The sequence below is a fragment of the Notolepis coatsorum genome (assembly GCF_963971535.1).
Source record: "Notolepis coatsorum genome assembly, chromosome: 10".
Classification (NCBI taxonomy): Eukaryota; Metazoa; Chordata; class Actinopteri; order Aulopiformes; family Paralepididae; genus Notolepis; species Notolepis coatsorum.
In genome coordinates this window covers 22,998,197-23,022,930 of record NC_140174.1, presented here as the reverse complement: position 1 = coordinate 23,022,930, position 24,734 = coordinate 22,998,197, and the positions used below count along the sequence as shown (strand labels likewise).

The 24,734-nt window shown below is 42.7% G+C and overlaps 1 protein-coding gene across 3 annotated transcripts in view; it reads left to right on the top strand.

The window, feature by feature from the left end:
* Positions 1-17,333, top strand: part of gspt1 (G1 to S phase transition 1) — a 36,858-nt gene extending 19,525 nt beyond the window's left edge. For all 3 annotated transcript variants that reach the window (XM_084322500.1, XM_084322499.1, XM_084322501.1), the window contains 5 exons: positions 11,249-11,329; positions 11,886-12,059; positions 12,205-12,294; positions 12,669-12,837; positions 16,571-17,333. In XM_084322500.1, the coding sequence (XP_084178626.1) occupies positions 11,249-11,329; positions 11,886-12,059; positions 12,205-12,294; positions 12,669-12,837; positions 16,571-16,623 (567 nt within the window). In that variant the 3' untranslated portion in view covers positions 16,624-17,333. The remainder of the gene's footprint in view (positions 1-11,248; positions 11,330-11,885; positions 12,060-12,204; positions 12,295-12,668; positions 12,838-16,570) is intronic.
* Positions 17,334-24,734: the final 7,401 nt, after the last annotated feature.

The following is a 24,734-nucleotide window of genomic DNA, read 5'->3' as shown; positions in this document are numbered from 1 at the left end:
CTCATGACATGTCCCTCTGGACCACACTGTCCTCATGACGTGTCCCTCTGGACCACACTGTCCTCATGTCATGTCCCTCTGGACCACACTGTCCTCATGACATGTCCCTCTGGACCACACCGTCCTCATGACATGTCCCTCTGGACCACACCGTCCTCATGACATGTCCCTCTGGACCACACTGTCCTCATGACGTGTCCCTCTGGACCACACTGTCCTCATGTCATGTCCCTCTGGACCACACCGTCCTCATGACATGTCCCTCTGGACCACACTGTCCTCATGACATGTCCCTCTGGACCACACTGTCCTCATGACATGTCTCTCTGGACCACACCGTCCTCATGACATGTCCCTCTGGACCACACTGTCCTCATGACATGTCTCTCTGGACCACACCGTCCTCATGACATGTCCCTCTGGACCACACCGTCCTCATGACATGTCCCTCTGGACCACACCGTCCTCATGACATGTCCCTCTGGACCACACCGTCCTCATGACATGTCTCTCTGGACCACACCGTCCTCATGACATGTCCCTCTGGACCACACTGTCCTCATGACATGTCCCTCTGGACCACACCGTCCTCATGTCATGTCCCTCTGGACCACACTGTCCTCATGACGTGTCTCTCTGGACCACACTGTCCTCATGACGTGTCCCTCTGGACCACACTGTCCTCATGACGTGTCTCTCTGGACCACACTGTCCTCATGACGTGTCCCTCTGGACCACACTGTCCTCATGACATGTCCCTCTGGACCACACTGTCCTCATGACATGTCCCTCTGGACCACACCGTCCTCATGACATGTCCCTCTGGACCACACTGTCCTCATGTCGTGTCCCTCTGGACTGAAATGATCTCAGACTCTTGTAGTAGGGCCGGGCAATTAATCACGTTTTATTTTCAATGACGATTTTTTTTAATGAGTATGAAAACAAGAGAATCGACTTTTAGCCACAGTGATGTTTTTTTTAGCTAGATCCATGTTTTTAATAAGCCAGGTCTTGTTTTTGTTTTTCAGTTGAGTTATATTTAAAGTTCAAGGAAATGTACTGTTGAAAAGATGTCTGTAGACAAAGAGGAGGAAGTAGTCCTCGACCACGCCTCTCTTTCTAGAGTGGGAGGTGCTGCTCCTCGACCACGCCTCTCTTTCTAGAGTGGGAGGTGCTGCTCCTCGACCACGCCTCTCTTTCTAGAGTGGGAGGTGCTGCTCCTCGACCACGCCTCTCTTTCTAGAGTGGGAGGTGCTGCCAGCAAGTAAACCACTCTGTCTCCTTGTGGAGATGAAGGGAAATCATTTGCAGTTTCTCACACACACAAAAACACATGTACACACAAAAACATGCATGTACACAACAAACACACCTACATGAGCCAGAGTGCACACACACACACATACACAAACACATAATACATACACACACATACATATGCACACACACAGTGATTTTGTCTGCAGCATCATTTAGCTTCTTGGCAGTGATTTTATTTGTGTGAAGGCGTAGCTTTGGACGAGCAGAGCACAGAGCTGCTGATGAAATTAAGATATTTTATAGCTTCCTCAGCTATAGCCACACATTACAGCCACACCTCTTCTCACATCCACCCCTCTGTCTCCCTCATCATCTACCTCTGTCTCCCTCATCCTCTACCTCTCTCTCTGTCTCCTTCATCCTCTACCTCTCTCTCTCTGTCTCCCTCATCCTCTACCTCTCTCTCTGTCTCCATCATCTTCTACCTCTCTCTCTCTCATCCTCTACCTCTATCTCTCTGTCTCTCTCATTCTGTGTAGGTATAATGAAACAAAACCGTACTCGACCCGGTGTTCTACTCCAATGGGATTATGTTATAGTTCAGTTAATCTGGTTATCGTTGTCAGGCCGAGTTCCCATAGTCATCACGTCATTCCATAAAACAGTGGATTTGCGCTGTAATGCTGTATGCGCATTAGGTTGATCCGTACACATCTCATCTGTACTCTGTTTAGTAGCACTGTGTACTCTGTTTAGTAGCACTGTGTACTATGAATGAATGAATTAAAAAGTTTCTTTTTGAACATGTATTCTCCATATTCCTCAAACAAATCACGGTATCTAGCTCCGTCAAACCAAACAATCATAACAACAAACAATTAAAAAAAATTAAAAACATTAAAAAAACATTAAAATAAAGGAATTATAAACAAAGTCAAGAGCAATGTATTTAGTTAGCAGACATGTCCAAAAAAGGAGTAGAGGGAAGCTAAGCTTATTGATCCCTACCCCCATTTACATTTGTTCTTCCATTAATTTGACTAGATATAACATAATTTAGTATATTACAATATAGAATATACTTTTACTTATAGTATGAAAAGAAAAAAAACTTGATTCACTTGACGGCAGTGAATACAGTACAGCACTACATAACACAATATAACATAACTTTGTTTATCCTCATTACTCATTTCTGTATTTCTCTAATGTGTATTTTTTTAGCTGCTTTTTAAATTGTAGTAGAAAAGACTCACGCACATCCCAAATGTAGTCACGGGTGCTAGACTCGAAATAGATCTGTAATGTTTGTGGAAAAAAAGTCTGCACACCGTATATAGTGTTCCCAAGTTTTAATGTACTTGAACACAACGTTTCGGCCTGTGGCCTTTTTCAAGTGTCATATGTTTACTCAGTTTGATGTATTCCGGTAAATTATTCCACAACTTCACTCCACACACAGATATATGCACATGCTTTTCAGCGTAGTGTGTACCATTTTTATTTATTTTTTTAACAAAAGTTTTTATTGGTGAAGCATGTTTGTACAATTACAAAGTCAGAATTATTCATTCACCCTTTCCCCCCCCTTTTTTTTTTAATCTACCCCACCCATCCCACCCCCAAACCCACCCACCCCACGGATCAACAGGTAGGGCTATATACATAACATGCAACAAGAGAAAAGGTTAAAATACAGACAATAATAATAATTGCTACTGACTAATACAATTAAATTAAATAATACAAATATAACAATGAAAAATAAAAAAAATAATAAACGAAAGGAAAATAGTCTGAGTCAGATATGGTACATTAATCAGTTATGGAGTATACATAGTTATCTGGTGGTATTACATAGTACTGTTGGGCCTGGTTAGATGGGAGGGTCACTCAAAGAAGGAAGACACTCAGTCAGGAGGGAGAACAGGTAGGCTGTTAAAGTAATAAATGAACGGCTGCCACTTTTGAAAGAATCTTTCGTTAACTCCTCTAAGTGCATACTTAATCTTCTCTAGTTTTAGAAACAAGACCATGTCTTTTAGCCAGGCGGAGAAGGGGGGAGGTGTAGACAATTTCCAGACTAGAAGTATTCTCCGCGTGGCAAAAGCCAACATGTCAGTATCGTTTGGCTTAATAGGGAGAGGCTCAGCCGGTACCCCGAAAATGGCCAACAGTGGACAGGGCTGTATTGTAGTATCTAGTGCTATCGAGAGCACAGTAAATATTGAGGACCATAATGGTCTAAGCCCTGGGCAGGACCAAAACATGTGAGAGATCAGCTTGTGGACTATTACAGCGGTCACAATTGGGATTGGAGTCTGGGTAGATTTCAGCTAGTCTTGCTTTGCTGTAGTGTACTCTGTGTATTAGACTGAGTCGGGCACAAGTGGAGGAGGAATTCACCCTATCCAGTGCTCCCCCCCCCCCACCACTCCTCTTGTCAGTTCCACCCCCAGCTCCTCCTCCCACCTGGACCTTGTCTTAGCGCTTTTGTCTTTGGTCAAGCACATAATATTTTGATACATTTCAGATATAAGCCTTTTTTGGTTTGGTGATAGACCCAAGAGTCTCTCCCAATTTGATTGTTGAGGGGGGCTAGGAAATTAGTCAAATTGTGCACGTACAAAATGATGTATCTGAAGATAACGAAATAGATCTGAGCGTGGAAGACCAAATTGGAGACATAAGGAGCTAAAACTGGAGAAAGTGTCACCGTCATATAGATCTTTGAAACAATTTATTCCGAGTCTATTCCAGCGTGTAAAAGACAAGTCCAGAGTGGAGGGAACAAACAGGTGGTTATTACTAATAGGCCCCAAGACTGATGCTGAACAGAGTTTAAAGTGGCGACGAAACTGTATCCAAATCTTTAAAGTGGACAGAACAACAGGGTTTGAGGAGTGCCGGGAAGGAGAGAGAGGGAAAGAAGATTAGACCAGAGCTGCCAGGGAGGATGAACGGCACGATTGCGCTTCTAAGCTACATCAGTCTGTTTCTGGGGTTTTTAACCAAAGAATAATTGTATGGATGTTGGCAGACCAGTAATAGTGCATGAAATTGGGGAGCGCAAGTCCACCTGACCTCCTAGGTCCTTGTAGGATGGCTTTGCCTATTCTATGGATCTTTCCCCCCCAGATAAAGGCAGATATTGCTTGGTCTATTGTGAGAAAAAAGGATTTGGGTAGAAATAGAGGGAGACATTGAAAGACATACAGGAATTTGGGCAGGATATTCATCTTAACACATTGTACTTTACCGGAGAGTGAGATGGGCAGGCTGCTCCAACGTTGAAAGTCAGCTTTCATGTTGGTGATTAATGGGGGGAAGTTAGCTTCAAAAATAGAGTTTAAGGTGTGGGTGATCTTTATGCCTCTAAAGACTCACTTCAACCATTATCTGAAATGATTACAAAAGAAGAAAAAAAAACCTAACCCTAACCCTAACTAACTTTACTGTCATGCACTTGTCCTAATAAACTAACCTACACTGTAACACGCAACACTTGATGAACATTGTTACTCAGCTGATAGAGTTGTACCCTTCTTGCTGTCTTGTCGTACAGAACTTGTAAGTCGCTTTGGATAAAAGCGTCAGCTAAATGACTAAATGTAAATGTAAATGTAAATGTTATGCCCAGATATTTAAAGCCTGATTGTGACAGACGAAAGGGAATTGAAGATTGTGTCATTTGTAAGGCTGAGTTGTTAACACTTTAACTGCCGAAAACGCCGGAACTCGTCATTCCCCGCCATGCTCAAGTTGCCGAGGACGCCGTAACTCGTCTTTGATATCAATATTTCAAAAATCTGATCGAAATCATATTTCCCCTCCGCAGCCTTGACACACAGTGCTGATCTCCTCTCAACCCTCTAGCGGTTCAAGAGCGCCATCTGGTGGCCGATCGGCAGATCGAAACCGGATGTCAACCTTTGAACCGGCAGGACTCACTCCATATGGGGTCCGGGTACTCGCTAATGTTAGAGAGACTCTGTCTTCACACAGTGAACATCGATCGGTGGAAATAACTCGAAAAAACAACATGATTTGGACGTATATACTATTATACAACCTGGAAATAGATCGGGCATTTCAACATCCCATAATTGAAAACTGTCTACTCCCCGCTGATCGCCCAACGGCCCGAGGAGACTGGGGTGAGTTTTAGCGTGTAGTATTGCCGTGTTCGATATAAACTGCTATGATGAACATATGACTCACATTAGATGAATGGTATAACGTTGCCCACGGAATTATAAACGCCCCCTCGCCCATCCGGTCAACATCAGATGACGTGTAGTAAATTCTAGAAGTACGTCCAGTTGAGGGATGGAGGTAATGGGATGCGTCAAATAGAGCAGAAGGTCATCAGCGTAAAGGGAAACCCTGTGTTCGATTCCGTGACGGGTGATACCACGGAAGTGGGGCGAGGACTTGAGTGCAGTGGATAGAGGTTCAGCGGCGACGGCAAACAATAACGGGGACAAAGGACAACCCTGGCGTGTCCCTCTGGAGAGTGGGAAATAAGGGGAATTTATAGAGTTGGTAGTAACACAGGCCAAGGGGGCGGAGTAGAGTAGCCGGACCCATGAAATAAATGTGTCCCCGAACCCAAATTTCTGCAGAGTCGTGAACAAGTACTCCCACTCCACGCGGTCAAAGGCCTTCTCCGCGTCCAGAGATATAATTACCTCAGGAGGGAGAGAAGGACCTGAAGTGTGTATAATATTCAAGAGTCTGCGAATGTTAGAAAAGGAGTGGCGACCCTTAATGAAGCCAGTCTGGTCCTCAGAAATAATCAGAGGTAAGATGTTCTCCAGACGCCTAGCCATCACCTTGGCAATGACCTTTCCATCGATACGATCCACAATCTGTGGGGTCTTTGTCCTTTTTAAGTAGGAGGGAAATGGTTGCTTGGGTGAGTGTATGTGGCAGTGTCCCATTTTTCAGGGACTCGTTAAACATTTCCATCAGAAGCAGGGCGAGTTTGTCACAAAACTTTTTATAAAAACCTGCCTCATCGCCATCTGGACCCGGTGCCTTGCCACTCTGCATAGCATTGATAGCCTCCTTGATCTCATCAATGTTCAATGGTCTGTCTAAATCCTTAGCCAGCTCTGGTTCTATAGACGGGAATTCTAGGTCATTTAAAAAAGTATCCATAGATATTCTGTCGGGAGGGGGTTCGGATGTGTAGAGAGTGGAGTAAAACACTTCAAATACCTTGTTAATGTCTTGGGGTTTGGAGACCATGTTATTAGAGCGATCCCTTATCTGTGGGATCAGCCTGGAGGCTGCCCTGCGCTTGAGCTGATGTGCAAGCAGCCGACTGTTCTTGTCTCCATATTCATACGACAGGCCGCGGGAGTGGAGCAGCAGACCTTCAGCTTTCTTTGTGGATAATAGATCGAATTCAGACTGCAAATCAAGCTTCTTTTTATACAATTCAGGTGAAGGGTCTGTGGCGTACTCACCATCAAGCTGGAGAATAGAATCTGTAAGGTCTTGCAACCGCTTTCTCTGAGTTTTGTTCGCATGGGCTACATGGGAAATTATTTCACCACGCAGAACCACTTTTAAAGTCTCCCACAACAGTGAGTGAGATATTGAATCCGATCTATTGATGAGTAAGAAGTCGTCAATTGATTTAGAAATTGTCGCAAAAACCCCTTGTCGGAAAGTAGCAAGGTATCGAATCTCCAGGGAGGGCGATCTTTTCTATTCAGAGTAAAGGAGATGTCCATGTGTATAGGCGCATGGTCCGAAATCACAATGGCTAAATAGTCAACTGAGCGGACAGAGTCTAACAGGGTTTTATCAATAAAAAAATAATCTATTCTGGTTAGGGATGCCCCGATCACGTTTTTTGCCACCGATACCGATCACCGATCGCCGTGAGCCATATCGGCCGATACCGATCCGATACCGATAATTTTTTATTAAAATAAAATTCAAAATTATTTTATATAATTTTAATTTTTTTTTAATAAAATATATATATTATATAATTAGACTTGTACTTGTATTATCTGCGAGACATCGCCACCACGCAACAAGCTCCACTGTCTGTGTGTACTCGAGTAGCCTCCAGCTACGGCCAGGATTCTCCGGAGCTGCAGCTGGACCTATACTCGAGTAGCCTCGAGCTACGGCCAGGATTCAACGGAGCTGCAGCTGGACCCTATTGATCACATTCAACAACATGCCCTCAGCTCGAATACGCGTCGAATCAGTGTTATAAGACATTGATATCAGGAGCTATCTGTAGCTACTGCTAGCCGGATATATAACGTTAATACAACGCCTCAGTGAACTATTTAGTTCAATGGGACATTTCGTTTTTGAACAGTGAACTAACTTGCGCTAACGTGAGCTAACAGAGGTATCATACACGTCTCTACTAGACTATTGCTGGAGCATTTGTTGATATCAGGAGCTATCAGTAGCTAGCCGGCTACATACCGTTCGGTTAGACAATGCCTCATCATGTATTAAACTAAAAGTGAATAGTTGACTGGGTCATTTTGTAACGGTAGCTAACGTTAGCTCAGGGAGGTCCCGTCCCACTAGACTAGACTAGACTAGACCCGTGTTTACATGCGTGCGGGAGGGGCTGGAGGGAGGAGCAGACGCCGCACCACTGTGTGCAGCTCCCGGTGTCTGAGACAGAACTCAGCGAGTGAGATCGGTTTTGACGATCGGCGAAAATAAAGCATTATCACAGATCACCGATCGCATATTTATACTGATTATCGGCCGATAACGATCGGTGGCCGATCGATCGGGGCATCCCTAATTCTGGTATAAGAGTGGTGTACATGTGAAAAAAAAAGAGAATGCTTTTAATAGTGGGTTAGCAGATCTCCAGCTTTTCAGCGTTTTTCAGGTTGTTTAAGATTCCCTCTCCCTCTTAAGTTATATTCTCCTTCCCTCTCTCTGAACCATTTTTGAATGTTGCCTGGGATTAGTTTGTATCTGGCTTTGTATACAATGAGGGCAGTTTTGAAATCAACTAGGTCCATACATTTCAATGTTTGTAGCTTTATAAATAAGTTATTGGTGTGTTCATAATATCCTACATTGTTGATTATTCTTATTACTTTTTTTTGCATGGTGCATATTGGCTGTTTAGTAGTACTGTGTACTCTGTTTAGTAGCACTGTGTACTCTGTTTAGTAGTACTGTGTACTCTGTTTAGTAGCACTGTGTACTCTGTTTAGTAGTACTGTGTACTCTGTTTAGTAGTACTGTGCACTCTGTTTAGTAGTACTGTGTACTATGTTTAGTAGCACTTTACTATGTTTAGTAGCACTGTGTACTACGTTTAGTAGTACTGTGTACTATGTTTAGTAGCACTTTACTATGTTTAGTAGCACTGTGTACTACGTTTAGTAGTACTGTGTACTCTGTTTAGTAGTACTGTGTACTATGTTTAGTAGCACTTTACTATGTTTAGTAGCACTGTGTACTACGTTTAGTAGCACTGTGTACTCTGTTTATTGGAATGTGTACTCTGTTTAGTAGTACTGTGTACTATGTTTAGTAGCACTTTACTACCGGTATGTTTAGTAGCACTGTGTACTATGTTTATTAGAACTGTGTACTCTGTTTAGTAGCACTTTACTATGTTTAGTAGCACTGTGTACTATGTTTATTAGTACTGTATACTCTGTTTATTAGTACTGTGTGTACTCTGCTACAGTACTACTAAACAGAGTACATAACTAATCCTGTGATCCTCTCATGGGGTACAGTGGCTCAAGAGGTAGAGCAGTCGTCTTGTAATCGGAAGGTTCCCGGTTCGATTCCCGCTCCCCTCGGGCAGTGTGTCGAAGTGTAGAGGTATGGGTAGGGTAATAGTAGAAAGACTAGGAAATAAAATTATATCTGAATATAAAAATGAGAAATAGATATCATATTTTTTTTGATCAACTTTTTTTTGTCATATGAATTGGAAATGGGGGACCCTGATGTAAACAAGGTATTTCTCTGGTCTGCATCCCCTTAACAATTGTGTGAATTGAGCCATACTGTATTGTACCCATTCTGCAATCTGTTAAAAATGACCTCTAACCCGCTCCCGATGAGCAGGTTGGCTCCGCCGTCGGTGTGTGAATGTGAGGAACAAACATTTTAAAGCACTTTGGATAAAATCGCTATATAAATGCACCATTACCATTGCCCAACTCACCACACTGGAAATAGTAACTGCTAACGTGAAACTCGTATTATAAGTTGACTCATCTCGTGATCTATGCACAAATCTTATTTTTATTTTTTTAAGCTAATCTCTTAGTTACTTAGTAACAAGATGCAGGGGCCGTTCACAGATCCTTTCATTCTCAATGAGATGCTGCTGAGACATTTCCACTCGTTTACTGAACACGTTTGGTGGAAAAACCAAACGGATTGTTATTCGATATACAAAGCTGTGGAACACAGTACCTATGGAGATTAGGGAGGTGAGCTCACTAAGTATTTTGAAAAGTAAGCTAAAAACGTATCTTTTCACCTTGGCCTTTTAATATGGACAACATTTAAAGATGTGATTATTGTACTGCAAATGAGAGCCATTTTACTGCATTACCTTTATCCTGTCTATTGTATACTTATTTTATGCCTATTCTTATGTCTGCACTTTCTACATTGCACTACTTTTATTGTCTATTTTATGGCTATTCTTATGTCTGCACTTTATGCATTGCTTTTATTCTGTCAACTGTATGCTAGTTTTATGCCTATGTTAATGTTATGCTATTTGCTGTGAAGCACTTTGAGCTGCAATTCCTCTATGAAAGGTGCTATATAAATAAAGTTATTATTATTATACAACATTTGAAGTGTTAAAAGCGTGCGTGGAGGGGATCTTTGAGATGTTCTCAGCAGCTTGTGACCCAGGCTAATCCAGATGTATCAGTGCTCTCGTCACGCGGGCAACCAGGCTAATTCAATTATGTGCGTAAACTGTTTCCTTCAGTGAGACTAGTCTCAAGTGAAGAAAAATAATCAACTGCAAGTCAAAATGTCAACGTATTCCTGTAACATCCCCTTAAATACGCACAAATCACGTGCTGACTGATCTGTACGTGATCACAGATAGTGTGCGTTGACTCAACAGAAGCTCAATGAGGGGGATTGTGCGAGTTGAGTGAAGGAACAAACTACATGCAGCAAGAATGTTAACGACGTACTACCTGTATTTTCTTTTCTTTATGATATAGTGGCGAGGTACAGTATCTATGGCTGCATTCACACTGCAAGCCTTAATGTTCAATTCTGATCTATTGCTTGGTTTGGCTGTTCACATAATTTTTTTAATGTGGCTAAGATCAGATTCCAGTCTGACCCGGTCACGCTCCTGAACTGACCCGCATGCGCAAATGAACAATAAAGAAGATTGAAGTAAGAAATTGTGACAAATGTTAATCTAGAGTGACTTGAAAGTCACATGAAAGTCACTGAGGTCTCAATCAGACCTGTATCTGATTTAGGACCACACATTATGAAAGTGGCCTAAATCAGAATTGAAAAAATCAGATTCCATGTGATTTATGCTGATTTTGTGCTTTGACAGATTGTGATTTGTGCCGTTGTGTCGTGAAGAAATCTGATCCGAGGTCATATGAGCAAAGAAATCAGATCCGGGCCACTTTTACGTCTGCAGTCTGAACGTAGCCTACATCTCTGCAGTAAAGAAAAGCTGTGTTCTCTGTTAACCCGGTGCATAAGCCGTGGACACACCCTGTTAAATCTCCCTCTGAAAGACACCAGTGCCGTCAGAACGTCATTGTACGCGGATGATACGGTACTTCATCTCGCTAATGGTGTTAGAGGCGCTGTGAGTGGAATTAGCAAGGTAATTCTGTACGCTGAGCCAAGAGTGTCTGATGTTTATCTCTACGGTTTAGGAACAGATTGGGTCGCTACTCAGTTCCTGTGCCTTTGTTGTTGACTTATTATGATCTCTGTGTGTGTGCGTGTGCAGGACATGGGCACAGTCATCCTCGGGAAGCTGGAGTCGGGGTGCATCAGCAAAGCACAGCAGCTTGTCATGATGCCAAACAGGGTAGGCTTGACACCACATATACAATGACACCATGACAGCATAATACACAATGACAAGTCTAAGTTCAGTTCAGAGTTTTTATTTGCCACATGGAATCAATACAATCAGTTTCTTCATTACACAATCATAAATATCATTCCATGGACAAAAGGAGCAGGAAGAAGAATACCGGTAAATCTTATAGTTACCTGCCCCTTATTCAAGTATTTACTTAATGGTCGGCGTACAACCTAATTTACTCAAAATAATAATGTATACCATTATACAAGAAACATACAATCCACAGTTAAACAAGAAAAAAAATTCATTATAAAGAATAAAAGAGAGAAAAAAAAGAAAAGATCTCACTATTCAGATCACATTTGATTTTCATACTGACTAAATTTTTTTTTTTATAGTTTTTTTTAATTGATAAATACTATTACATCCCTTAAGCTCGCTATGGAGAGAATTCCACAACTTTACACCAATAACTGAAGGAGACACTGAAGCACACAAGTATGTAAGTAAGTTCGCTTCTAAAGCACATTTAAAACGACAATACATTTGAATCTAGCACACAGTGGAGGTGCTGAGTCTGCTGAGTGACGACGTGGAGACGGACGAGGCGATGCCCGGAGAGAACCTGAAGCTGCGGCTGAAGGGCATCGAGGAGGAGGAGATACTGCCCGGCTTCATCCTCTGCAACGCGGAGAACCTCTGCCACTCCTGCCGCACCTTCGACGCACAGGTAGAGAGACCACGCTGCTGTCTCTTGTCTTGACATGTTGTCCTTCACAGGTAGAGATCAAGGCACCCTGCTGTCTCTTGTCTTTCATGTTGTCCTTCTTCCTCTGGTGTTGCTCATCACACGCTTCATGCACCTATGATTCCAGATCGTCATCATTGAACACAAGTCCATCATCTGTCCCGGTTACAATGCAGTCCTACACATCCACACCTGTATCGAAGAAGTTCAAATTTCAGTAAGTGTACTAAGTTTTTGTTTGTTTTGTGTCTGGGCTTTGGCGGCACATGTGATGCTGTTAATTATTGTATTCCTTGACCTTTTTCCTTAATTGTCTGTTAATTCTTGTGACATATTTGTACTTTTCCTCTGGGACTATTTTGTAATAAATAAATAAATACATAAATAACAATGTAGTCGTCTCCAGACCCTGGTGAAGCCTTAGTGGTAGATGTTAGCGCTCGGCTCAGCCGCTAGTTTGTGGTGGTCTATCAATCTGACTGGACTCTAACCCCCGTCAGGTGTATAATCTTACCTGTGAGATTAGAATTTTGAGAATCTCATACACATGACCGGGATAATCCTAATACCAACCTGCCCCCCCCCCCCCAGGCCTTAATCTGTCTGGTGGACAAGAAGACGGGGGAGAAGAGTAAAACGCGGCCTCGCTTCGTGAAGCAGGACCAGGTGTGCATCGCCAGGCTCAGAGCATCAGGGACCATCTGCCTGGAGACCTTCAAAGACTTCCCTCAGATGGGACGCTTCACGCTCCGAGACGAAGGTGAGGAGGTCCCTTTGCCGTTAGGATCCCCGCTAGCTGTCAAATGAATGGCCGCTATAGTCTTCCCGGGGTCCTCGCACGCAAATGATCTAACGGAATACAAATACACAATGTGATTTAGTAATACCATTTTAAAAAGGAAAAGAAAAAAGACCAAGTATAAAGTAAATAAAACATTGTGTGAACACAGTGAAGATACAATTAATGGTTGTATTCATTCACATTCCCCAAGAAACAACAACTCATATCTGAAAGGGTAACTGAAATTGATAAAAAAAAAAAAAAGATAAAAAAATACATCATCCATCAGTCTCATTTACATAATTTCACTTTTTAATGTCTTTTAAAAACGATATGTATTATTTACTAGCCTTGTGGAGACTGGTAGCTTGTTCCAGTTGAATATGGCTCTATAGCGCACTGTAGATTTTAAATTATTAGTCCTACAGGTCGAGGAAGAACCAGGTCACCACTTAGTGCCTGAGTTCAGGGTTTCCCATTAATTACCTAGACTGTGGCGTCCCGGCACCGTTGTATAATGAACCAAAAATAAATGTAATAAAAAAAATATATATATATTATTTTTACTATTTTTTTTTTAATATAAAGTTTGCCAATAGGGATGTATCAGTAGTATTGGCAGTGGTAATAGTAATCCACTATATTTTTTTATTTTCTAAAAAATAAACCAGTTCAACACACTTTTGCTTCATTTCTTTGATGGCTCAAATGTATGCTCTAGTCCAGTGGTTCCCAAACCTCTCCTCGAGACACCCCAGCCGTTCCATGTATTTGTTAAATTCCACCACCAGCACACCTTGATTCAACTAATAAAGGGCTAGTTAAGTTGAATCAGGTGTGCTGGTGGTGGAATTTAACAAATACATTGAACGGCTGGGGTGCTTCGAGGAGAGGATTTGGAAGCACTAGTCTAGTCGATTTTGTGTTTTTAGCACAAAGTTCATCATAGATCTAGCCTCTTTATTTTGCTCTCAAAGTGCACCAGATTGATGCATTTAACTTTAAAATGTACCAAAAAAATATATAGGTGTTGCTATGAATGATAGAAGGATGGATATTGGATAATACTAAGTATTTAAGACAAATAAAGTAAAGACAATTAAAATAGAAATAAGAACAATAAAGCACAGGAATACAAGTGCTGGTATGATCAAATATGATGATTGCCCATGGTCACTATCCCCAGGGGGCATAGTGTATGTGTGTTTGGGAGAAAGAGGGAGAGGTCACAGACACGAAAAGGGAAGATTTAGGCTTTTAGAAGCCTATGTTATTAATGACTAACCATTACCCCCCCCCATGCTGCTATGACACCAGAATAGTAATAATAATAGACCATAGAACACAGTGCAAGCCAAGTAGTAATGATTATAGTGATAACAGTAGTGGGTGGCAGGATTCAATCAGACAGTAGTAATAGTGATGATGGTATACATGGTATACATGGTCCAAACCGTAGTAACACACAGAGTCCTAACAGTGTTTAATATTAAGAGTCAGATAGTCCTAACCTCAAGTTCACCAGCCATACTAGAAATGCTAATAGTGGCTGTTACCTGTTTCTCAAAAACACCTGCTTGATAACTCTGAGGCTTTGGTTAGCAGTATACATTATAGGATTCTAAAATGAATCCACAACCATCTCTTTAGAAGCTCTATTAGTAAAACATCTCGAGTTAATGGGCATTGTTATAAGAAAATTAATAAAGAAAGAACATGTATAAAGAGAACGATAAGACTTTATGAATTTTATGGGTAACAGGTTTCTGTATAACTATGTATTTTTCTTCTTTTCTCATGTTATTATAAATATCGATTGTTAACTCAATGGACGCCAAGGGGTAGCTGTTTACCTTCTGGTTAGAAGGCCATCGCTGGGTGGCGCAGTGGGCAAGGCGCTCGCCACTAACGCAGGACACACTGGTATCGAGCCCAGCTCTCTGCGTTGCTACCGGCTTGGCCGGCCGTCATACTAACACAATTGGCAGTGTTAGAGGGTGGGAAAGCCGGTGGGTGGGGATTGGACGTTGTGGACAGCAACTCCTACAGGTCGGTTGGGTGATTGATTGATTGATAACTTTATTAACAGATTGCAGAATGGGTACAGTACAGTACAGCTCAGTACATACAATTGTTAAAGGGATGCAGACCAGAGAAAGACTTTCGTCTTGTTTACATCAGGGTCCCCCATTTTCAATTCATCATAACATATATGACACACACGACATACAGATAGACAGTACAGGTGACGCCTGTACAGCAGAAACAGGAAGTATCGGGGGCAGCGTGAGCCTCCCATGCGTTACTCCTCGCCACAGAGTTCGAGCTGTCTGGTGAAAAGATGCGACAGGCTGCCTCCTCGTGTACCGGAGGGGACACGTGATGCAAGGCTTCTATCCTCACTACAGCCGACCAGTGGGAGGCATAGTCTAGCAACGTTCAAGACAGGGGAGGGGAGAATTCGAATTACGAAATTGGGATGGAAGAAAAAATTGTAAAATAAGGAGAAAAAGTGGATTTAAAAAAAAAAAGGCCATTGGTGTAATGCAATGGGGAGAATGCCGTGTTTGAGAGTGCTAAAACTATATAAAATATTATAGCTATGGATCTAATAAACACGTCGATTGTCAGTGAGTTTCTTCCAGTCAACATGCAAAAAACAGAAAAAAATGTCATACATACATTTCCATTTTATACCGTGGTGAATATGAGTATAGTTCCAGATGGATTCTGTCTAATCTCAAGAAACTCGAGCAAACCGCGCTTCAATGCATTTCCTTAGAAATCGTGCCATTTGTCACTTGATTTATGAATCGTTCTGAAATAAACGCTAGATTATCGGTATTATATGTGCCCTCATGCACGAACAGAAGCAGGGGCTGAAAAGTCGCTTCTCCGTGCCTTGGTCAGCACCAACCGCACGCACGCGTCGCACGTGTCGCACACACACACACACACACACACACACACACACACACACATACATATGCGTGATCGTTACGAAAGAAATATCGGATTAACCCAAGATTGGTAACATAGAGTCCTTACCTCACATCTGATGTACTACAAAAAGAATAATCCAATTCCTGATTGCCATTCCAAATATTGATCGTGTTTATTGATCCAACGTTTCTCCACCAAAACGCATAATCCACACTGCTCCCAGTCTCCCCAGTCCATGTGTTATAACGATACTGCATGCCCGAGAAGGAAAACCTGGACCGGACTTCTTAGATCAGCGTACAGCCCAAGGGGGAGGGATTCCAATGACGTGCAATACCGGCCGGAAGGCGTTAGGCGGCGGTATTGGCCTTTTGCGAGCTCAGACTCATTCCCAATGATAACATCAGGCTGGATGGATGAAAAATGAATGGATATAGCGAATAAAAGAAATAATGATTAAAACCTGACTTTTCTCGTGATTGGCGCTCAAGTGATGGCGAGTTAACCCGACTTTTCTCGTGAATGGCGCCCAATGAGTTAAGTATTTGTAATTGACAGACCATCTATTTCTGTTGTTTATTTATTGTTTTGAGTAAGGGGCAGGCAAAATAAGATTTTCTTCTCCCTGCTCCTTTTCGCTCATGGAATGTGCAAATTGAGAGGTGCTTTGATTATGAAATACTTTCACTGTGCGTTACCATGAATGTAAAATAAAATAATAATAATTAAGTGAAATTGTTCACCTCCATCTCCACTCTCTCCCCTGCAGGTAAAACCATCGCCTTTGGCAAAGTGCTGAAGCTGGTGCCTGAGAAGGACTAATGCCCAAGTAGCATGCATGAAGATCTCCCGCTGGCCTACAGGGGGCAGAGCACTGCTACAGCCACTCTCACACCAACCAGGCTGAAGAGGACGGAGGGGGCGAGGAGGAGAGAAGGAGAATACATCTAAGCCTAAAGGTGGAAAGGAGAAAAAAAAATTCAAGAAAAAGAGGATTGAACCAGTTTTTATGATGAACAATACTATTGGGAGACAAAGTCCAGGATGTAAGCTTTCTCATATTGAGAGCTGAGCTAGGCCACTAATGTAGCTATATCCCCCTTCTCTGCTCCCATCGGCAATCCTAGCTGTTGCCCGGCAACGTGTTTGTTTTGGAATTGAGGTGGATGCAATGTTACTGAGTTTGGAGAGAAAAAATAACAACAAAAAAACAGACTGGTCTCATATCACATTTAAGATCAGAGTTAGCCTGTGATTATGATTTGCAAAAGTACATCATCACCCTTTCAAGAATAATGCTGAGAATCCAGTGGAAATTTGTATTTGGTTTTTAAGGATTGCTGTGCCAACGTTTTAATCTGGTCTCTGTCCATAATACACATATCTGTTGTGTTTAAAAGTTGGATTCACATGTCACACCTCCCTGCCACCCTTCCCTCCCGCATTACAGCACACTGATGTACACGCATACACACACACACACACACACACTGCTGTTAACATAATCAAAGATTAAAATAAACTATCAAACTGGAAAACTGTGTATTTATTGTTTAGTCATGGGAAATACTTCCACGCGCTGAACCTTTATCCATACAGATGGAACCTGTATGACTATGACATATCAGGGCTCTACAGTGCGACCATATTGCTCGCATATGCCCCTAGAAATGTGTGTGCGAACCGGAAAAATCAATTACTCGCACGAAGATTACAGCCTCAGTCGTGCTTTTTTTTCTTTCTCCGCTGATAAAAAACTACAAGTCCCACATTGCACTCAAGCCAACGGTCCAATCACAGTAGAGTGACTGGTTTCAAGGGAAATAAAGGAAATTACCAATCGGAAGCTTTCATTAGCTTGTTTACTTCCGGAAAGTCCGCCATTGCGGTATGCGAGACTTTCCCGAGACACAAGTAACATTAAGCTAATGTAACTTATTCTAGTCTTACCAATAGCAATATATTTTAGAACACCTAGATTTATCGATAGCAATAGTAATATAACATTAATGCAACAAAACGAAGGCCTTGCTTTGTTAATTATAACGTTGATGCAGTAGCGTATGTCGTTGTGTTGGCTGTAACGGTCAACGGAGAACAACAACACTGTGTACACATTAAAATTGACGTGTGTGTGAACATTATGATATGTGTATAGTGTTCTGATAACGACTATTGGTGAAGCGATGTTGAGATTCATTTGGGTTAGGCAGTGGGAGCTAGATGCTGGATTAGCGAGAAGCATGCAACTGCAGAGCCGCAGAGCTCACAGTTGTGCCCGCACAGTGCAATACTCCAATTCAGCCATTGGGTGGGTGGCGCTGCTGAGCGGTCAGACCAGACCGGAGAGCGCCGCTGGCTCTGCGGCTCTGCAGTTGCATACTATTGGGATTCGTTCTTCGTTGGGAGGCGGAGATAGTCATCATGCAACGTTTATATTCCAGTGAACCCCATGATAATGTTGCCGTCTCTCTCTGCCAAATTTCTCAGTTCTTCGCTTGATATAATTAATACAAATGTCTAATATAACGGAATTCGTTAGCTCATAAAAATGTGATTATAACAGACTGCTGTTTAATGTCGGGCCGACTGCCCAGACACCTATTTGATTTCAAGTCAGCAGCAGCACGGAGTCTCTGGACTTATTTTATTTGGAATATAATTACTGTATATGCAAAAGTAGCCTAGTTTTAAGTAAAAATATTATAAATCTACATGCCTTGAGGATGTCATTATTTATATAGCCTGCCTATCAATTGTTTTTAAGCTCAATAAACTCTGACCGGAATTTCTCCCATTTGTCCGGGAGATTGAAATCTTGCAGGACACGGAGACCGGCACCAATATTTTCTAACGGAAACCCTGACACACGCACACAGTGGGCCAGTGACTTTGGTGGTATGTGCTATTGCACAGATTGTGTGTCCCGTTCCCGTTTGCACATGCACGCACAGTACAAATATACATTTAATTTATTATAAAAAAATAAATAAAAAATAAACCGTGCTCACTTCACTGTGCTCCTAAATATTTTTGTGTGCTCCTAAATTTCTTTTTTTTTTATCAATTTTTTTTTATTATTACTTACATGAAACAAGACAACACATTAATCACAATCACAATACACAGAACTTCACAGGAAAATAACAAAAACAATAATAATACAGAATATAACAATTTATAAATTATAAAGACGAAAAGAAAACAGAGTTCAACCTTTTTAAATAAAAAATTCCAGGGGTACTATCTAATAGATGACCAAATAGCGAAGAACTAGCTAAATAGCTGCCCCCCAATAAAATCCCTAGTTAAATTCAAGACATCACAAAAGACAAGACAGACAAGACATTTCCTCCCACGAGACCGCCGGACTCCCCCGAACAAGCACCCCAACCCCGCTCAGCCGCACACGGCGGTCCTAACTCAGTTACGTCTATTCTGCATCGAACATTGTACATATGTCTATACTGAACACTGTGACCTCATTTTCTACTTCTAAATTACATGCTATACTATGTTATTTGATACTATCTTGTCTAGCACAGTCTCTGGAGCGTAACAGTAAGAAGCATTTTGTATGAAAGTATTCTGTACTTCTGTATGACAACTATTAAAGAAACTTGAACTTGAAACTTGACCTCAGCTGCTGCGAACCATAGGTCAATCCCAGCCTGCCCCACCCCAATCACCCGCGCCATGGATATCTCAAGATAAATCACATCCAACAGTGTTAGGGACCAGTTAATCACTGTGAGCTTCTCAGGCTCCTTCCATCTCATTGCTATTAGCTTCTTCGCCGCTGTCACGCCCGCTAGGACAACCCTTTTCAGTTGTACGGACGCGGGTAGTGTTGTTATATCGTTCAGGAGTAGCGTAACAGCTGTGAATGGGATAGTTAAGCCACACAGATCTGAAAGTTTGTCCGCTATTGACCTCCAGAAGCGGGCCACTGGTGGGCAATCCCAATACATATGCATATAAGTGCCAGTGGCCTTTTGAGAGCACAAAGTGCACCGAGAGTCGGTTATCAGTCCCATAGCAAATAGCTTCCTAGGTGTAAGATAGGTCCTATGAATATAATTAAAATTAATTTGCTGGTGATTGGGGTTGCGGGTAGACAATGCCACATTTGCCCAAACATCATCCCAGTCAAACTCGGGGTCCAACTCCGGGATATCCACACGCCAGATTGTATCCAATGATAAATTTTTATACGTGGACTGAATTAAGAGCGTATAAAAGTCTGAGACAAACCCTCTGGAGGTCATCCTGTCCACTATGAGCCTGAGGAAGGGGTGTGGTTGCAAAGCTTGAGCCCACGGCACGCCATGCGCCCTCAGCGCTGACCTTAGTTGAAGGTAAAGAAAGAAGGACTCGCCGGGAAGATCATAAAATTCTCTTAAGTCCTGAAACGCACAGAGGCCGTTCTTATCATAAATATCCTCCAGAGTATGAACCCCCCTCCTTTGCCATTGAGGAATATTAACCGGCTTGTGCCCAACAAGTAATTGCTGGTTATTAAAAATTGGAGAGTCCAGGTGCCATGGGCATTTAACCCCACACGACTTCTGTACATTACGCCACGTCTGGATCACGTGAGTTATGATCGGTCCATACCTCAGTCGGCATTTCGAAATAGGGACAGTGGAGTACACCACATCCTGCAATCTTAGCGGTGAGACCGCCGCCGCTTATAAGGAGCGCCAAGATACAGCATCTACAGGGTCTAGCCAGCACATCAGAGGTCTCAGTGAAAAGGACCAGAAATAAAGCTTAAAATCAGGGATTGCGAGGCCCCCATCTTGTTTCCTACGTTGAGTAGTAGCTCTTTTGATTCTCGGGCGTTTGTTATTCCAGATAAACTTAGATACCATTGATTGTACCTTGCGCCAGTGGTCTATTGGAGGGGGCAGGGGGAGCATTGAGCTAACAAAATGTATCCTAGGCAGGACGTTCATTTTGATTATGGAAGCTCGGGCTTGTAAGGAGTTAGGAAGGGACGACCATCTGTCTAGATCCTGGCGTATTTTATCATAAGTACCCGTGAAGTTGAACTTAGTAGTTTGACTCAGCGTGGGGAATATCTCTATGCCTAAGTATTTAAAATGTCAGCTGGTAGTCGCACCGCTTTGGCCAGCTCATTGAGAGGTAGGCCGGCTGATTTGTTCCAGTTAATCTTAAAGCCTGACAATTTACCAAAGTCGTCGATTATTCCCAATAATTTTGTGGCCGACCGGGAAGGGTCATCCATAAAAATCAGTAAGTCATCCGCATAGAGAGCAATTTTGTGTGGTGTATTATTGATCATTATGGGGACGATGTCCTCCGATTGCCTAAGAAATTGGGCCAATGGTTCGAGGGAAAGCGCAAATAGTCCTGGGCTCAGAGGACAACCCTGTCTAGAAGATCTGGAGACTGGGAAAAGTGTGGAACAGTTTTTGCCTGTCAATATCATTGCCGACGGCGAGGCATACAGGACTTTAATCATATGAATAAAATTCTTTCCAAGACCCATGACCTCAAGTACCTTCCACAGGTATGACCATTCTAGTCTGTCAAACGCCTTCATGGCATCCAAAGACAGAACTGTGGACGGAGCTGTATTGTCTTTACTGTTATCGACTACATGCAACAGCCTCCTAAGATTATCTGCAGCCAGGTGCCCCGGGATAAAACCAGTTTGATCGCAGTGTACCAATACCGTCATAAATCTCTGCAGGCGGCAGGCCAGCACCTTGGCAAACACGTTTAAATCGGCCCAGAGAAGACTCAAGGGCCTATAGCTACCACAATCATTGGGATCTTTGTCCTTCTTGAGAAGTAAAGAAATCAACGCCATGTTGACATCTCTTGAGAACTCTCCTTGTTCGATAGCGTAATTGATCATATCGAGCATCAATGGACACAGTTGGTCCCAGAAAGCTAAATACACCTCGGGTGGAATACCATCCCAGCCTGGTGCCTTACCCCTCTGCATTTCAGCAATCGTCTCCCTTAGTTCCATAAGAGTGATCGGTTTCCCCAGTTCCTTAGCCTCTTCCTCAGAAATGTGGGGTATCTCAAGCCCGCCAATGAACGATTCAAATTTAGAGTCGTCGAGATTAACCTCTGAGCTATATAACTGAGTAAAACTCTTTAAAAGTGTTGTTGATCTTTTTCGAATCAGTAGTGACTGTACCCTGTCGCGTCTTGATCGAGGGGATATCCGAGAAATGATCATTCGGGCGTAGTTTCATTGCCAATAGATGGCTAGGCCTGGAGCCGTGAAAGTAGTAATTTTGCCTTGTCCTATGTATCAAGAACTCAGACTGTTGTTTAAGTATGGAGTTTATTTCTTTCTTGACTATCTTACGTTGTGTGTTTAGTCGTTCACTATAGTTAGTTTGCAAAGATGCGTATAGGTCCGCATATAATGTTTCCAGTCCTTCTAGTTTTTTTGACCGGGATTTACGCAAATTGGAGGCGAAAGGTGTGACATGACCCCTGATAAATCCTTTCAATGCGTTCCATAGGACCCTGGGGTCATCGACCGTGCCAACATTGATTTGCAAGAATTCAGCTAGTTTACTCCTGAACTCAGAACAGAAATCATCGTTCTTTAATAAGGTTGAGTTAAAACGCCACCTGGGAGCTCTCGTGGAGAGCCTGCCAAAGGTTGCCACAAGGAAAATCCCCTTGTGGTCCGAGAGAGCCAGGGGAACCAATGAGACGTCGAAACTATCAAACATATTAGGGGACGCGAATGCATAGTCTATTCGAGAGAATGTTTTGTGTCTGGCTGACAGGTGAGAGTAATCCTTGAGGGTGGGATTGGATAAGCGCCATAGGTCTGCGAGCCCCGTGTCCTGGGCCCACATCCTGAGGGCCTTAGAGGACCGTTTTTCGTCGCTTGTTTCAGAGGACCCGGACCTATCCATCTCCGCATCCCAGCACGCATTAAAATCGCCACCCACAATGAGAGCGTATCCAGTAAGTTCCAACATATTCTTCGTGATTGTATTATAGAACGCTGAATCAAATGTGTTAGGGGCATACAATGCTATTATTGCCATCTTCCTATGAGAGAACTCAACTTTTGCTATAGTAATCCTTCCCTCCGTGTCCGACCACACATCCAGGACTTTGATATCAAGGTTACGTCTTGTAACTATGACGACTCCTTTCGTCTTATCATCGGCCGAGGATGAGGAGATAACGTGATATTGTCGATTTGCTAGCCTTGACACATCACCCACCAATAAATGCGTCTCACTAAGGAGAGCAATGTCAATATTTCTTCTCTTCAATAACCAAAGGACACTGGCACGCTTGTGTGGGGCGTTAAGACCCCCTGCGTTCCAAATTAAAATATTCAATTTAGCCATGGTCGAGTTTGTCTAAATGCATAGAGAACATACCAGAGTACAGAGGCGCTGATCCAGGCGGGCCCAGACGGTCAATCCCAGGAGTTCAGAGGAGGAACAATTACACACATATAAGACAACAGTACATAAAACACAGAAAAATACCACCCCAGTTACAACCCCCCCTCCTTCTACTCCAAACCCTAACCCACCTGTCCTATTATTAACCCTCCTATACCCACTCTCCAATCCCCTCCCTATGCCCCATCCACTAAGGATGGTCATCTTCCTATCATTTCCCACTGGAGTCATGGATCCAATAAGACGCTCTCCACTCCGACCCCCCTCTAGATAAACCCCTGATTAAACCCCCACTAGTCCAATAAACACAAATAAAAATTAAATTCAATAAAGATATCGGTCGAAAACCACCGTGAGCCTTGGCCCTAACATGAGACAACTATAATGGAAAAAATAGCCATTATTATATAATAACTCAACATCAACCCTGTAACCATCTACTTCCGAGTCTGCGTATTAATGTCGCAATGTTATAGCATAAATGGATAAAGGAAAATTCAAAACAAAATTAAATTAAAGCATACCAGCAGATAGTCTAAGGCAGGATCGGATCACAGTTAAATTGCGCAAACATGTAATTTAAACAGCGACAATAAGAAGAAAGGGAAAAAAGAAAGTGCACGCATGTAACAGCCCCTCTGATCAGGCACAACGGCTGGAATGACATAACCTATGTAAGAATAGAATTAAACACCTTCATTAACCCGGGGATAGTAATAAGCTATACCTGACACAACCTGTTATCATATATTGTATATATATATTCAACCGACCTTCTACTACTGGAGCCCAAAGCTCAAAACAGCCTGGATATAAAAATAAAAGCATACAAGAAGTTAGTTAAGGACCCGATCACCGTTGAATTGTGCAAACCGATGTCACTTAAACAGCAACAACAACCAAAATACGTAAACATTAACGGGTCTCGAATGTCTCGGCGCGGGCGATAGACACAGCCTGCTAGCTAGCCCGAGGCTAGCGCGTAAGCTAGTGATGAATCCGGCTAGCACGCTAGAATCTGTTTTGTACATTGTTCAGCTAGCTTTCATAGAGGCGACACACACGTACGACCATGAGGTCAGCATTAGCAAGTAACAGAAGTCATTGGGATGCCCCGCTAGTTTGGATGGGCAGTGGACAGTTAGCATGTCTGGGCATGACAACAAGCATTTGTGAGTAGTCCGCCCCATCAATGTATTCAGGCCCACATCGCCAAGTCACTCACCCGACATAGATATCAAGCTACAGTCTTGGCTATCCCCCCGAGATATTCCTTCGCTTTAGCCAACGACCAAAATGAACGCCGATCATCGTCCTTACCCAGCACAGATAATTTCGTGGGAGCGAATAGCGTAGGCCTCAGGCCTAGTTTCCATAGCCTGGACATGACCACTTTGTATTCGCCTCTCTGTGCTTGAACCTCCGGCGTAAAGTCTTCGAAAATGGCCACTTTGTGATCGCCAAGACTTAGTTTGCCCCTTCTGGCACGGGCCGACCGCATGATGAGCT